Source organism: Monodelphis domestica, chromosome 8 (assembly GCF_027887165.1).
Source record: "Monodelphis domestica isolate mMonDom1 chromosome 8, mMonDom1.pri, whole genome shotgun sequence".
NCBI classification, from domain to species: Eukaryota; Metazoa; Chordata; class Mammalia; order Didelphimorphia; family Didelphidae; genus Monodelphis; species Monodelphis domestica.
Genome location: NC_077234.1, coordinates 228,763,066 through 228,778,637, shown reverse-complemented (window position 1 = coordinate 228,778,637; position 15,572 = coordinate 228,763,066). Strand labels below are relative to the sequence as shown.

At 35.7% G+C, this 15,572-nt stretch overlaps 1 protein-coding gene across 5 annotated transcripts in view; it reads right to left on the bottom strand.

Annotated features, from left to right (window-relative positions):
- CLCN4 (chloride voltage-gated channel 4) overlaps window positions 1–15,098 on the bottom strand; it is a 104,507-nt gene extending 89,409 nt beyond the window's left edge. For 3 of the 5 annotated variants that reach the window (XM_016424789.2, XM_007500940.3, XM_007500938.3), the window contains exons 1-2: window positions 14,839–15,098; window positions 11,649–11,951 (exon numbers count right to left, since the gene is read on the bottom strand). Coding sequence is in view for 1 of the 5 variants with exons in the window: in XM_016424788.2 (XP_016280274.1) it covers window positions 3,638–3,680 (43 nt within the window). In the remaining 4 variants the exon portion in view is untranslated. Of the gene's footprint in view, window positions 1–3,637; window positions 3,919–11,648; window positions 11,982–14,838 lie in introns of those variants that run through there. The other 2 variants (XM_007500939.3, XM_016424788.2) reach the window with 2 other exon arrangements.
- Between the last annotated feature and the right edge of the window lie 474 nt (window positions 15,099–15,572).

Sequence of the window (15,572 nt, the reverse complement as noted above, 5' to 3'; positions counted from 1 at the left end):
TCAGAGATATTATAAAGAGAATGCCTTCATAGGCATCAGCTGAATTCTAGTTCATAATCTAGAGCTCATAGTCAAAGAATCTATGGATAGATTTCAGGGGAAAAAAATTACATCTTTACTTTCACTTACCACTTACTGAAATTTATCACTTCAATTATTTATAAAAATTATTCCAAGAAGCAAACCATAGGGATTCACAACACACACAAAAAAGCTTAAGAACCCCAAGAGTAGTAAGTGTATTCCAAGGTTCCTTTCAATGAATGCTATGTTTCCAATGTTGAGAAAAACTGAATCAAATGTTATTTATAATCAACAAACAAAACAAAAACAATAAAGTCTCATATTCTCTATGCCTCTCAATCCAATGTGTGACTTTGAAGGCATAGTCTCTTTTTTAAAAAAATCACCTGAGAAAGGCTCCTTCATATTTTTTATCAAATACAGCTTTAATGTGTGCCAATAACTTAAAACTACACTAAGACTTTAGGGACATCCTTTATCTTCTTATAAAGATTTTACGGAGATGAGAAAGTAAGCATATAGGCCAATAGTCACTGATAGCTTCTGATTTGCTTTTTGCATATGTGATGATTCTCTCCATGATCTTACCTATTCTTTTGGAATCTTCTCTATTATCAAATCTCTTTAAAAGTAATCCCTAAATTTGTTTGACTATATATGTTTGTAACAGGAGTTTTGTTTTTCTTGCTTTCTCAGCTGAGGTTGGAATAAAAGGAGAGGCTATGAATCTGAAAATAATTTCATTTCTTATAAAGTAAATGTCTATATAATTTGGCACTTCCAATAATTTGTATTTGGTGGGGCCAGTCACTTGCCCAAATTAGGCTTTTTAAAAACTCTTTTATTTTTCCTTTTTTGGACAGGACCTTTGGTACAAGAAACTTTCTAAAAGGAAATTTTCTCTCTCCATCCAGATTGAAAAATATCCTGCAATTTAGAGATTTTCTAGGTTAAATATTTTGTCCAAAGTTCAATGGTTAGTCTGTATTAGAGGCAAGAATTAAGAGGTCCTTGGATTCCAAGGAATCTGTTTCTTCTATTATGCCATGCCGTGTCACTGATTTTGTCTTCTTAATTATCTCTCCTACTGAGGACTATTATTATTATTTATAAAAGTACTATTATTTATGATGGTAAAAGAATGATAAAGCAATGATGGTAAATATCAACCATCTAGAGTCTATTTTGTTAATCTTCTGGTTTCACACTTAATTGCCCTCAAATCTTTTACTAAGGTTTCTGGTAACTAATTTTCCCTACTATTGCTATCCTTTATTTTGTGAAGTAGTACCATCTCTAATTTTCCACCATCTTCCTCTGAAACATTATGACATTGAGCTTACACTCTAAATTTGTGCTGCCTTTCAATATCATGTACTTTGGTGGGCTGTAACTAGGTTATTTGGGCCCCTTCATTGTGCCAACTATTTTACACTAGATAAACTTTTCTAAGAAATAGCAATAATCAAAGACAATATCCTTATTTTTATCCATTTCCTATTTTCAGACTCAACAGAGTAATTCATGAAGTAGCTCTTTCAATTACATACAATTCTAAAGACATGAAGATGAAAAATGACACCATCCCTGCCCTCAAGGAACTTAAATCTAACAAAAAGAATAAGGCATGTACACAAACAAAAATAATATTAAGTTGTGATTGTTGTCATGTCTGACTGTGACTCTATTTGGGGTTTTCTTGGCAAAGACACTGGAGTGCTTTGCCATTTCCTTCTCTAGCTCATTTTATAGATGAGAAAACTGAGGCAAGCAGGGTTAAGTGACTTGTCCAGGGGTATACAGCTGGTAAGAGTCTGGGAGCAGATATGAACTCAAGAAAATGAGTCTTCCTGATGCCACACTTGGTATCAACTATCTATCCACTGAACCACTTATCTTCCCATGATATAAGGTAAAAAATTATTTATAGCCAAAAGAAAGATCAAGAGAGAATAACAGACAGGGGTATATATAACAATATATATAATATATAATATATAATATATATATATACATATATATATATATAAAATAAAAGAATAACAGGGGTATCTCTTAGGGATTTCCTTTTTCCTAAAAATAACAACTGATCCAATAAGATTTTGCCTTATTCATTTCCAACTTAAAGAAGATGAAAAAAGCATTAAGGAGAACTATTTCAGATAGATTCTGACCAATAAGGAAAACCTAGTTATCAAAGTATAATTAAGGAAGCCTTAAAAAGAAAGTAATCATAATATCACAGATTTCATAAGAAATAAAAAAGGGGAATTCCAGGCTCAGTCTGACATGTCTACGAGACTTTAGAAATAACAAACTTCAAATAACTTTGAAAAAGAACAGGAAGGAAAAGACTCTAGGGCAAGCCAGCTCTTGAGGCCCTCAAACACAAATTCTAAGAATGATGAAAAGAGGAAGCTGTCTAGGCACTAATTTGGCTGCACAAGGGAAATTTGTCTATCAATCATTTAACATCTCCCATTCTCTCCTCTTTTACAGTTTTTGATAACAGAATGGGGGAAATGGAAAATCTTAGAGGGGATGTAGAAAAATTGGGACACACTAACAAACTACTGGTGAAATAAAATACTGGTGAACTAATCCAACCATTTTGGAGAGCAATATGGAATCATGCACAAAAAGTTATAAAATTATATTCCCTTTGACTCACCAATATCTCTATTAGGTTTGTTTCTCAAGGTGATAATGGAAATAGGGAAAGGACCCCTATGTCCTAAAATATTAATTACAGCTCTTTTTGTAATGGCAAAGAACTGAAAATTGTGGGGATGCCCATCCATTGGGGAATGGCTAAACAAGTGATGGCATATGACTGTGATGGTAAGAAACTATATGCTGTAAGAAACTATAAACAGACTGATTTTAGAAAAACATGTATAGACTTGCAGGAAATAATGAAAAGCAAAAAGAACAAAACCAAGAGAACACTGTATACAGTAACAGTAATCTTGATTAGTTCAAAGAATAACTTTGAAAGTCTACCTCCAAAGATGAAATGATAAGTAAAAGTACATATTATATGGTTTTATATATATATAGGTATATATAAATATATATACCCCCCCACACACACACACATACCCCTTTGTCAAATGGTGGGCTTCTCTATTACAGGGAGGAGAAGGAGTGAGACAACTTAGAATTTAAAATGTAACCAAAAACCAAAATAAATTTAATTTTAAAAACAGAAAAAAATTGTGAATAGTCAGTATAAACACAACATATAAAATAAATGAGCTTTTGGTCTGCATATTAATTCTATATTATCAAAAGTAAGAAATTCATTCTAATCCCATTGCTGCCTTTAGAAATGACACTTCTCAAAATAGGAATTAATTTTAATTGCATATTAAAAGGAGACTAAAAGCTGATGGGGGTTAGTATGAGTGAAAAGACAAGTTTTTTTAAAGCCTCAACAATTTGGAACAATACTGTTTCCCTAAATGTCTCCCTCATTGTTAAAAAAAAAACAAAAACAGATCTTTCATTTCCAGGATCATAGAAACTCATAGAAAATGCTATCTATACTCATTTCCTAACTCTTTGCAAATTGGCTTTTGACCTCAAGGGAAATTTTTCCTTCCAAAGTTACCAGTGATTTCTTTAATTGCCATATCTGATAGCCTGTTCTCCATCCTCACCCTTTTAGACCTCCCTGCAGTATGTGACAATGCTGACCACTCTCTTCTCCTCAATACACTCTTCTCTAAGTTATTGTGACACACTCTTGGTTCTCCTCTTCTCTGTCTGGCCAATCCTTCTCAGTTGCCTTTGTTGAATCATCATCCTCATGCTCTCTTTGTGTGTTCTCCAAGACTCTGTCCTTAGGCTCTTTTATATTCTCTAAATATAATCTTTCATTTGTTAACCTCATTGGCTTTCATTGATTCAATTACCATCTTTATTTAGATGATTCCCATTATGGAGATTTAGCCCTATTCCTCCCTCACCCCCATCCAATCCCACATTATAAATTACTTACTGGGTAAAAGATGTTCCATAGACATCTCAAACTCAATATATCCAAAAAAGAGCTCACTATCTTCCCCCTACCCCAACCATACCCCATTCTAGAGTTCCCTACTTCTTTCAAGGTCACCACCATTTTCCCAATTACTCAGATACACAACCTTGGAGTCATCTCATTCTCATCCATCAATGGTAAAGTTTCTTTTTTTTTATTTTATTTAGTCAATTTAGAACATTATTCCTTGGTTCCAAAAATCATATTCTTTCCCTCCCTCCCCTCCTCCCACCCTCCTCCCGTAGCCAAAGCGCAATTCCACTGGGTATTACATGTGTCCTTGATCAGAACCTATTTCCATCAATGGTAAAGTTTTATCTCTTCTCTCTCTCCCATCTGTCCCATTCTCTCCACTCACACAGCCACCATGCTCATTGAGGTCCTTGTTACCCTTCTCTTGAAGTATTCCAAAAGCCCCCTGATTAAGCCCCTGCCTTATAACTCCCCCATTCTCCAGTCCATCCTCCATGTAGCTGCCAGAGTAGTTCTTCTAACACAAGGGTTTGAAAATACAGATTCCCTATGACCTCCAGGATCAAATATAAATACTTGTTTCAAAATGAATGCCTTTCACTCCCAGGCTCTCTTCATGCATCTTTGATCTAGTTAAATTGGCTTTTCCTATGCTGCTCTCCATGGTTCCCATTTCTGTTACTCATTCCTGGAATGAATGTCATTACTTTTGTTTTTTTTGGAATCTCCAGTTTCCTTCAAAGTTCAAACATTACCTTCAATCTGAGGTCTTCCCTTATCTTTTCCCCCCAGCTGTTACGGCTCCCTCTGAAATTACCTTGTATTTGTTTCATATATAAATATAAAAAATATATAAAACACAGATATATAAATATATAAAATAACATAAATTATATTGTTATTTCTATTATAAATAATACAATTATCTATAATTATCCATAATATAATTAACATATAATAAATAAAATAAATATATCAATATATTAAATAAAAATAAATATATACATATTTTTATATACTTAAATGCCTCTTCTAATGAAATGTGAACATCTTATCGTTTCATTTCTGCCTTTATACCCCAGTATTCACAATCCCTGGAAAAAGAACAGGTAAAGAATACATTGATTGTTAATTGATTGATTAACCAAGATTTTTCAATGATAAATACAAAAGGAGGAACCAAGAGTAAAATACCCAAAGATGAACATGAAACAATAACGATCTATAAACTGGAAAGCCCAGAATTCAGAGGCTTGTAATACCAGAGATATGGGTTCAAATTTGACCCCTGACCTTCAGTAAGTGGGAAAAGATTGGATTTGGAGGAAGAGAAGTTTAAATTGCATCTCTTATCTGCCCTTCCTAGGGGATCCTGAGCAAATCATTTAAACTTTCTGGCTTTAGTTTCCTCATCCATAAAATGTAAGGATCCAGTCTTCCCTTAGATGGTTTCTAAAGCCCCTTCTAGCTCTAAATCATTGATTTAATATAAGGATCCCCATCTTAAATTCTCAGCATTATCACTCCAATCTAGCTACACCTGGCTTAACTAGCTGTTTGTTGACTCTTCTGTGAAGCTAGCTACCATTTGCAAGCTTGTTTGTTGTTGTTTTTTATAGGAAAAATGAATTCCAAGTTCCAAACAACCAATTTACAAACAACCTTTTGGGGAGTAATCCATCTAAAGGTTAGTGGATTGGGTGGGTGAGAGGAGAAGAAAGTGGGTAGAGGATGGAGACCACTTGTATTAAGAGAAATAAAACTGGGTTTGAGTCAGAAGAAACTGGGCTCAAATCCTGCCTCCAAGACATGCTAGCTTTATCACCAAAGACAAATCATACAATTTCTCTGAACTTCATTTTCTTATTTGTATCTTTGTTCACAGGGCTATAATGAGTTATCAAATGAGATCAAGCAAATTCATATTCACTCAAAACCCTTTAGGGATCTGCAAACCTTATAGTGTATATACATACACACAAAATACCTATATTATACATGTTCAAGTATGTTTGTTGTTTCTGTGCATGTGTACATACAAAAATATGCTGTGATTATAGGCTTTTTGTGCCTACATTTGGATATTTCCATAGCTTCCAAAGATCTTCACTGCTCTAATGACAAGACTTTAGCCAGTACCTTTCCTTCCAATGGAGTCATCTTCACAAGGCAGAATTGAGTAGCAACCACTCATTTCTGCACTCAAGCAGAAATTACCATTCCCCATTTAATGATGGATGTCTGCCTTAATGTCTCACCTAATCTGGAAATGTAATTAAATTGACTGATTTAAAAAAAAGCTGTGGGCAAGGAGTTAGTGTCTCTCCTGAGACAATAATATATTCCTCATTGTTTAATTTTTTTTGCTTTTATATCCCTGGTACCTAGCATAATGCCTGGCAGAGAACAGATATTTAATAAATGCTTATTACCTCATTGATCATCCAAGATTTTTAAACAGTATGTACAAAATAAGGAAGAAAGAAGCAGCAAAGACTACCTAAATCAATGGCACAAAGGATCAAATAGGTAGACAATTTTTATAAAAATTGCTTCTGCAAAGGGCTATCAGAACCCAAAATAGTTCCTTATGAAAGAACCATCACTTACCTGCTTTACGAGTACCAAAGCTAGCAGATTCCCCAGCCCAACTCTATTTTGTCTGAGCATTTATGTATATTATGTATATAATATGTAATATTTTATTACATATTACATGTATTATTATGTAATAATTTATAATCATAAATAATTGCTGCCATTTACTAGGAAGAAATGAGATTATCTAAATGAGATAATATTTGTAAAGTGCTTCATATAGTGCCTAACCCATAAGAGCTACTAATAAATACTTATTCCCTCCCTGCTCCCACAAAGATAATTGCCTTTATTATCTTGGAACTGAGAAGTATTTTGGTCCACCAATCAGAGGGGCCACTATCTCAAAGAGGCAGTCACAGGAAAATGATTCCTTCCTTTCTCTCAATCATCTTCCCAAGAGAAGCCAGTCTTCCAAAGCCATCCCACTGATTGCTCTGCTGAAATATCTTTTCAATAACATGTAATACCTACTAAATACTTTCTTTAAAAAGCAAATGGAACACATGGAGATTCAAGAAGCCTTTCTTATATTCTGCTATATGTATGAAATGAGCCATATGCATTTAAGTTGGGAGTTTTTTTTTTTGTTTGCTTTGTTTTGAATAAAGATATTATTTTTTTAACTTCTAAATACCCTATACTAAAGGCTTTCATTGTGGTGTGATAGTTTGGAAGGCAGGCCCTGAGGAAGTCATGATTTGCCCAAGATCATAACAGTTCTCTTCTTAGATGCCTAATTTATCTAGAATTATCAGGGGCTCACAAGAGGGAGTTTCCTCATGCCCTGAAACAATGAAACCTGATGTCTAGTCTCTAACCCAACAAAGGAATTTGTCAATTCAGATAAGAGGTTCTTCCTGATAGTTGCTAGTACACACTATTTTTAACCTTTTTGATGCAAACATTCCATCTTAAAGAGCATTGGGAATATAATTTAACTTTTTCTTGACAACTCACATTTCTTCCCCTCATGCACACTACAACCCAGTCAAATTGGCCTTTTTACTAACTTTCATATTTGAAAATATCTTTCTATCCCCTCTCTATTTTCCTATCTATATTCTTATTTTGGTATTGCCTAGGAACCTTCCCATCCTGCTTCATGTCCATCTCTTAGAGTTGCTAGTTTCCTTTAAGGCTTGGCTCAAGTGCTATCTACTCCATAAACCCTTTCCTGATTTCCCCCAGTTACTAGAACAATCCCACCAAACAAATTAATTTGTACATATTTTTGCATTTATTTTATTTTATATTACATTATTATTATATATATTATATATTATTTTATATTTATTTTACATATATTTTATATATTGTTGTTGTCCACTTATATCCATCTCTTCATGGCCTCATGGACCATAATATCCAGGGGTTTTCTGCCTTCCCTCTCTAATTTATTTGTATTCATCCTGTAAATAGTTTGTTGACACATAAGTTATGTTTGCTTATTGTTCCCCCCCCCCCATTGTGAGCTCTTTGAGGGAAAGGATTATCTTTTGACTCTTTTTACATAACCAGCCATTAACATAGTGCTTGGCATAGAGTGGGCACTTAATAAGTGTTTACTAACTGAATGATTCTGAGAATAAAATGGGATGCTGGTAAAAGCATTTTTTTTTTGGCAAATCTTAAAATCTTCATCATCATCATCATCATCATCATCATCATCATCTCATCACTGGGTCCATAGTTGGAATCAGTTATTCCATTGTGTTTTGATACAATGATACCCTTTGCAGCCACTGAGTAATAACTTAGTTTGCCATTTGACCAACTTTTTATGGTTGCTGTTTAGTCGTTTTCAATTGTTTCTAACTCTTGGTGATCCCATTTGGAGTTTTCTTGGCAAAGAAAATGGCCACTTTGCCATTTCCTTTTCTAGCTCATTTTAGGCCAACAGGGTTAAGTGACTTGTCCAGGATCAAACAGCTAGTAAGCATCAGAGGCCAGAACTGAACCCAGGAAGACTGACCCCAGGCCTGTGCTCTATCCACTGCATCATTACAAGCCACCCCTCTTTGAATAAATACCTGCAATTTATTACAGTGCTGCATTGAAGGTGCTACAATGCTCTGCCTTCACCCAGCCATTCCTTCAAGAACTACTTGGACCCTGTGGCATAATATTTAAAGGTAGAAGGGCCCATAAGAAAGGCATTTTAAATAAAAATGTTAATTTTTTACATTTTATTTTTTTAATTATTTTTTTAAGTGTCAAATTTTTTATTCAAATCTTGGCCTTGGCTCTTTTTAGCTATGGAATCTCACTCCCTTTATCTCTTTCAGCCTGTTTCCTGGACTGTAAAATGAGATGATAATATTTGTCCTACTTATTTATGGGGAAGGAAGTGCTTTGTAAACCTTACATGTTAACCATTATTACATAGTAATACACATGTATATCTCCCTTAACAAAGTGGATGGATTTCCCAAAAAGTATGTTTGGGTATTCTGGGATTTCCACAAGCCATTCTGGGATCTGACTGTTTAAAAGATGAATTAAGGAGATTTTATCTGGATGTAAATCCAGATTTTCATGGACTAGAAAGTGAGTACCAAGCTAAGAAGTAAGTAAAAATGTAAACACACCAAGGACGCAGTGACCACCACAATAAAGTGAATATCACAATAATGACATTCACATAAATGTTTGGCTTCCCAGTGTATATAAAAGTTATAGTAACACTATACTCTAGTTTATTAAATATATAAGTAATAGATCTTAAAAATGCACATAGCTTAATTTAAAAATATTTTGTGCTAAAAAATGCTAACCATCCCCTGAGCTTTCAGAGTTGTAAGCTTTTTGCTCTGGGGGTCTTGCCTCCAAGTGGATGGCTGCCCATGGATCGGTGTAGTAAATGCTAAAGTTTGGGGTGGCTGTGACTATTTCTTAAAATAAGACCAGGATGAAGTCTGCCGCACTGACTGACTCTTCCTTTCACTTGAACCCTTAGAGGCCACTGTAAGGCTATTCATTAACCTAATTTCAATATTATTCTGTCTCTGAGAATAAGGAGGCCCAAGGAAGGCGAGAGAAGTGGTTGGTGGTAAGAACACACACAAAATTTATCAATTAAGATCATCATCTTATGTGGCTACAGTCTGGATACTCAAAAACAATGACAATAGTAACATCAAAGTTCACAGATCACCATAATGATATAATAATGAAAAAAGTTTGAAATATTTCAAGAATTACCAAAATGTGACACAGAGACATGATGCGAGCACATGCTGCTGGACACAGGGTTGCCACAAATCTTCCATTTAACACAATATCTACAAAGTGCAATAAAGTACAATAAAATGGAATTTACCTGTATTAAAAAGAAAGCATGGACTCTAAATGAACACCCTAATGCAAATACCAACAACATGGAAATGGGTTCGAATCAAGGACACATGTGATGCCCAGTGGAATCGTGCATCAGCTACGGGAGGGATGGTGGGAAGCGGGGAGGAAAAGAAAATGATCTTTGTTTCCAATGAATAATGTGTGAAAATGACCAAATAAGATAATGTTAACAAATGGAAAAAAATAAAATTTAAAAAAAATTTTAAATAATTAAAAAAAGAAAGCATGGTTGCACTTCAGTAGAATGGAATTGAAATGCAAACAGTCATGGGAGCAAAAAAATGTTTTTGGTTATACAGACACTCTCATCTCTTTATGAATATTTAAGACTGTGGGCCTTTCAGAGAAGGGACTGCTTTGCTAACCCAGTGGGCACATTTCATATTGCAAATGCAAAATACTGTTGAATTTCCCTAATTAGACTTTTCACAGGCAAATAGTTGTTTGAGCTGCATAACTGAAGAAACAGTCAGAGTTTTAAGCAAAAGCTATGGCCCTGAAAAAAATATTTTTAAAATCTGCCCCTGTCATGCTAAGAACTGAAAAGTCACCTGACACCCCCTCCCCACCCTTTCATCTTCAGCTGAGTCACTGCCCCTTCTTCCTCTGGCAAACCCAGAGCTTCCATTCAGTCCTTGAAAAAGATAAAAGAGCCCAAGGGTGCTTTATTAGTGAATGTTGAGCTTTTCCTTCCAATAAATGCCAGTTTGTTTTTAGAAATGCTGTCACTGTCGACTCTTCCACAATTGGAAGCCCAAAGCTCCTAGAACTTTGGGGATTTTGTTCTAAGTAATTAAATTTTTTAAAAATCAGTTATTTTACAAAAAACAAACACGGATCCAGGAGAACACTTCTTTTCTGAAGTAGCTCCCTCTATAATGAAAAAAATGCTGTGAAATGAAGCTAGGTAAAAAACAGGTTTCAAAAACAAAACACTATTGAAAGAAGTGTTGATGGTTAAGTGCCCTAAAGGGTTAACCAATAGGAAGTTTCCATGTTTCAGTAAGTCTTGGCCTTGATAAATCTGGAGGAGCTGAAAGCTGATTTATATTAAAAAAAAAAAAAGCAACGGTATTTTGTTCAATTAGCCGTTATTTAAGCAATCCAACAACAGTCTGGAAATATTTTCTATTTTAGCTCGTCTGTTCCCCATTTTTGTCCTTATAATTGCAGTTTTCATTTCTCAATGAAGATGGCCTCTCCTTCTTCCAATCTGTTTTTGTTTTTTGTTTTTGTTTTTTTGTTTTAAATTACGAAGTGAGTCAAGGTACCAAAAACACCTCTTGCCTTGCCTATCTTTTGCCCTGCTGGGAAAGGAGTTTTCATGAAAGGAATGAATGCACAACCCACCCCCATCCCCCCAGATCTCTTACAGAGCTTGCAATAGGACACCTGGACAATGGGCCTAGCTCAGCACCCAGCTCCATCTCGCTGAGCCTCTGCTGGGGGTGTCAGCCAGGGGACTCCTGCTCTGCCAGCCCGCAAAACGTCCGGGCCACCTGCACGCCCTCTCCTAAAGCTTGCCCTGCACAGCCACGAGACCCAGCATTTCCTAACCGTGCCCAACGACACAGTAAGGCGGCAGGGGGAAACGTGGGCTAAAACAAAAGCCAAAACCCAATGAGGTTTTGGAAACGAGGCCTCTTACCTGCAATGCAACATCGTTCAGCCTAGCCCCACCGTTTGGGAGAGCATCCTTTCTCTAGGGCTACGGCTCCAAACGCAGTGACGTCATAGGGAGGGACCAGCAGGAGTCACGTGACCGCGTCCTCCTCCGCCTTCTCCTCCTCCTCCTCCTCTGGAGAAGCTCCGGGAGACCCTGGGAGAATACCTTTGGAATCCCTTCGAATAGTCCCGTATTACTACGAAGTAGCCATAAAGGAAATTCCTTGAGCTTTTTTTGTTTGCTTTGAGCAAACTGAACCTTCTTCAAGACCCTTTGGATGTGCAGCTGACAGAGAGAGAACAATCCACCTGTAAACTTAAGTATTAAGTCCAACTATGATGTTGCAGAGAGGCAAGTGAAAGCATTAAGCAGCAAGGACCACAAGCCAAAAAGCATTTCTGGAATGCCTGAGCAAAACTAGAGGTACAGAGGCAGGCAGAAAGAAGCCAGCAAATTTGAAAAAGTTATAACATATATAACATAATGCTAGATTAAGCAGAAATTATATATTTATATATTTACATATTTATATTAAAAAGAGATGGTATGCATTCATTCCTTAACTCTTTAGAATTCTAAAATCGTTATTTGAAGCCCATTCATACTGGAATATAGCATTCATTATACCCGTAGAGTTAGCCTTCCAATAGTGAGCACTTCTGGATAAGCACGGGATAAATATATATTTATAAATGTACATATAGTACATTTTAATTTTAATTTTAAGTTACAAATCAGTAGTTAGTATGACTAATGTAAATCTATATGTTTGTGATACATATGTAATATCTTCTATATATAAGATAGCACTGATATGTTATCACCTATTAGACTATCCTATTTGTGCTATTTCCTATATATATGGTATGATATAGATGATATCACCTAAGTATAGGGCAGGAACTGTGTATATAGAGATAATATCACAGGTATGTTATATATTGTAATTCATGTAAAGCATCTATATATAGGAGAGGTACTGTATATATAGGAGATTTTGCAGGTGTTATCTCCATTATATAGGACTTCTACTATCCTACCTATGTATATATGTATCTTACATCTCCTTTGTACAAGATGGATATTGTATGTAGGGAAGGTATCAGAGATAAGCTAGCTCCTTTATATAGGCCAAGTACTCCCTTATCTGTGAGAGAGAGAGAGAGAGAGAAGAGGAAAGAAGAGGAGAGGAGAGGAGAGGAGAAGGGAAGAGAGGAGAAGAGAAGGGAAGAGAAGAGAAGAGAAGAGAAGAGAAGAGAAGAGAAGAGAAGAGAAGAGAAGAGAAGAGAAGAGAAGAGAAGAGAAGAGAAGAGAAGAGAAGAGAAGAAAGAGAGGGAAAGAGAGAGAAAGAGGGAGAGAAAGGAAAAGAGAGAGGAGAGAGAAAGAGAGAGAGACAGTGAGAGAAGAGAGAGAGAAAGAGAGAAAGAAGAAGAGAGAAAAGAGAGAGAGAGAGAGAGAAGGAAGGAGATGGAAGATAATCAAGGGAACAGGTGGGCAGAGGGACAGAAAAAGGCAGAGACAGAGTGAAAGAGAGACAGAGAAAGAGAGAGGGAAAGAGAGAGAGAGAAAGGGAGAAGCAGGGAGAGAGGGAGGAAGAGAGAGAGAGAAAGAGAGATGCATGGATAGATGGAAGACAACGGAGGGATGGGCAGGCAAAGGGAAAGAAGGACAGACAGAGAGAAATCACAGAATTGATATCTCCCGTATATAAGAGATATCTCAGATTTAACTATTCACATTAACTACTGGTTTGTGACTTAAAAGTAAAAGCAGCTAGGGGGCTCAGTGAATTGCAAGCCAGACCTAGAGATGGACAAGTCGTGGGTTCAAATGTAGCTCAGACACTTCCTAGCTGTGTGACCCTGAGCAAGTCACTTAACCCCCATTGCCTAGCCCTTACTGCTCTTCTGCCTCAGAATTTAGAACCAATGCATAGTATTGCTTCTAAGTCAGAAGGTAAGATTTAGGGGAAAAAAGTACAAGTTTGAAATGTTTCCTGAGTGTATATATATATATATATATATATATATATATATGCATGTAACATAAGCTTACATAGAAGTGTTTACAGTCAGAGGAATGACTATAATATGGCATAATTAATGCAGTATTCCTTCATGAATGGGCTTCAAATTAAGTTATTAGAGATCTAAAAATTGGATTAATGAATGCATGCATGTATACTTTATCTTTGGTATCACTTTAAAATGAAAAGTACAAATATGTATGATGTCACAGGTTTATATCACTTATACTAACAATTGATTTATAATGTACAATTAAACAATATACTATGTACACATATCTGTTTCCTTTCAAAGCAAGAGATTTTAATATGGTGACTTTCTAAGAACAAACTTCTAATAATTACAGAGATAACTCACTTTGCCACAGTTTTACCATTATCTGAATTTGCTAAGTCAGAAAATATGTACTGTGTACAGTCAACTTGCTAAGATAGAAAATATGTACTATGTCAATAGATCTCATTCACCACCAAAATTCAGACTGTCTAGAAAAAAAAGTATCTCTAGCCACAGTTTTACTTGGAACGGCTTGAAAAAAATTCCTGAAATTCAGAGTTTACGCTGTAAACAGGTAGAATTTATATGCCATCTAAAATACAATTGTGAAAATGCTTTCAAACTCTGTAAGCTCAAATGCAGTAGTGACCTTTTTAGGACTTCATTTCTATTCTTATAAGCCTTTTCATCACTTTCAGATTAAACTGCATTTTATTATTCCTCTCTTCTCTACTCCTTTTTAAAAAATTATTTATTGATTTTTAGTTCCAAATTCTCTGCCTCCTTCCATCCCTGACCCATTGAGAAAGCAAGAAATTCGTCCCCCTTTCCAATGAATTATGAAATGAAGTTGTAACTTTAGGAAATAATATGAAGTTTGCTTAATGCCACTTGGGGTTTCCTTTTCTTCCTTATTTATTTTCTGGCCCCCTTTTTTTCCAACTCTCTTCAAGTTTTTGTCCAAATTGATCCACTTTTTTTCTTCAAACAATGTTTTTCTGCTCTCAGAATATCTACAATCTTTGTAGATTTCACTGATACTGCAGTTTGCAAAGCCATACTCAAAAGCAGCTATTTTATCTGGTATTATATACTCATCCTAACATTTGTTTGCCTACATTTTTTTACATGTTATTTAAATAGCTTACCTTCTTGTTTATGACTCCCCAGGCAAGATGTCCACTTCAACTCTGAACTAGGAGCATGAGGGAGAAAGGCTGAAACACCCTCGGTTCATTTTCAGAGGCAGAGTTAAATATAGATTATATCTTTAACGTACCCAGAATGCCCCGGGGGATAAACAGTCAAGTCATCACATGTCCTGGGCTAGCTAGTAATCCCTCTTTCTTCACTCTGCTCCTAGCTTCCCTCACCCACAGGCAGTCCTACAAGAGAGCAGTTTACTTTCTTTGTGTTAGCTGTGTCTGTTACTGTCAGCTTCCCTAACAAGGGTTCAGAGTGGACACAGAAACTGCATCCAATCAGAAAAAATTTCCTAATTGATTTGAAATGCACAGGACACGTTTGTGCACAAAATTCTACAGCTCCCATTCACGGAAGAAAATGTTGATGACCCCTTTATGTGCATAAGTAGCTGGAAAAATTAATCAAGCTAGATTCTTAAGAACATGACAAACCACTTCAGTATCTTTGCCAAAAAATCCCCAGCTGGAGTCATGAAGAGTCAGACACAACTGAAAAAACTGAACAACAACAAAATTCATCCGTACAATGCAGTTATTATGAGCAGTGTGCATCTATTTTCTTTCTGTATTTCAAAGTATCTGGGATTTTTTTTAAAGTGTCATACAAAGCTTAGAATTTGAGAAAAATTGAAGAAAAAGAGCAACAAAAACTCCACCTCCCACTTCTGAGTGCAAAG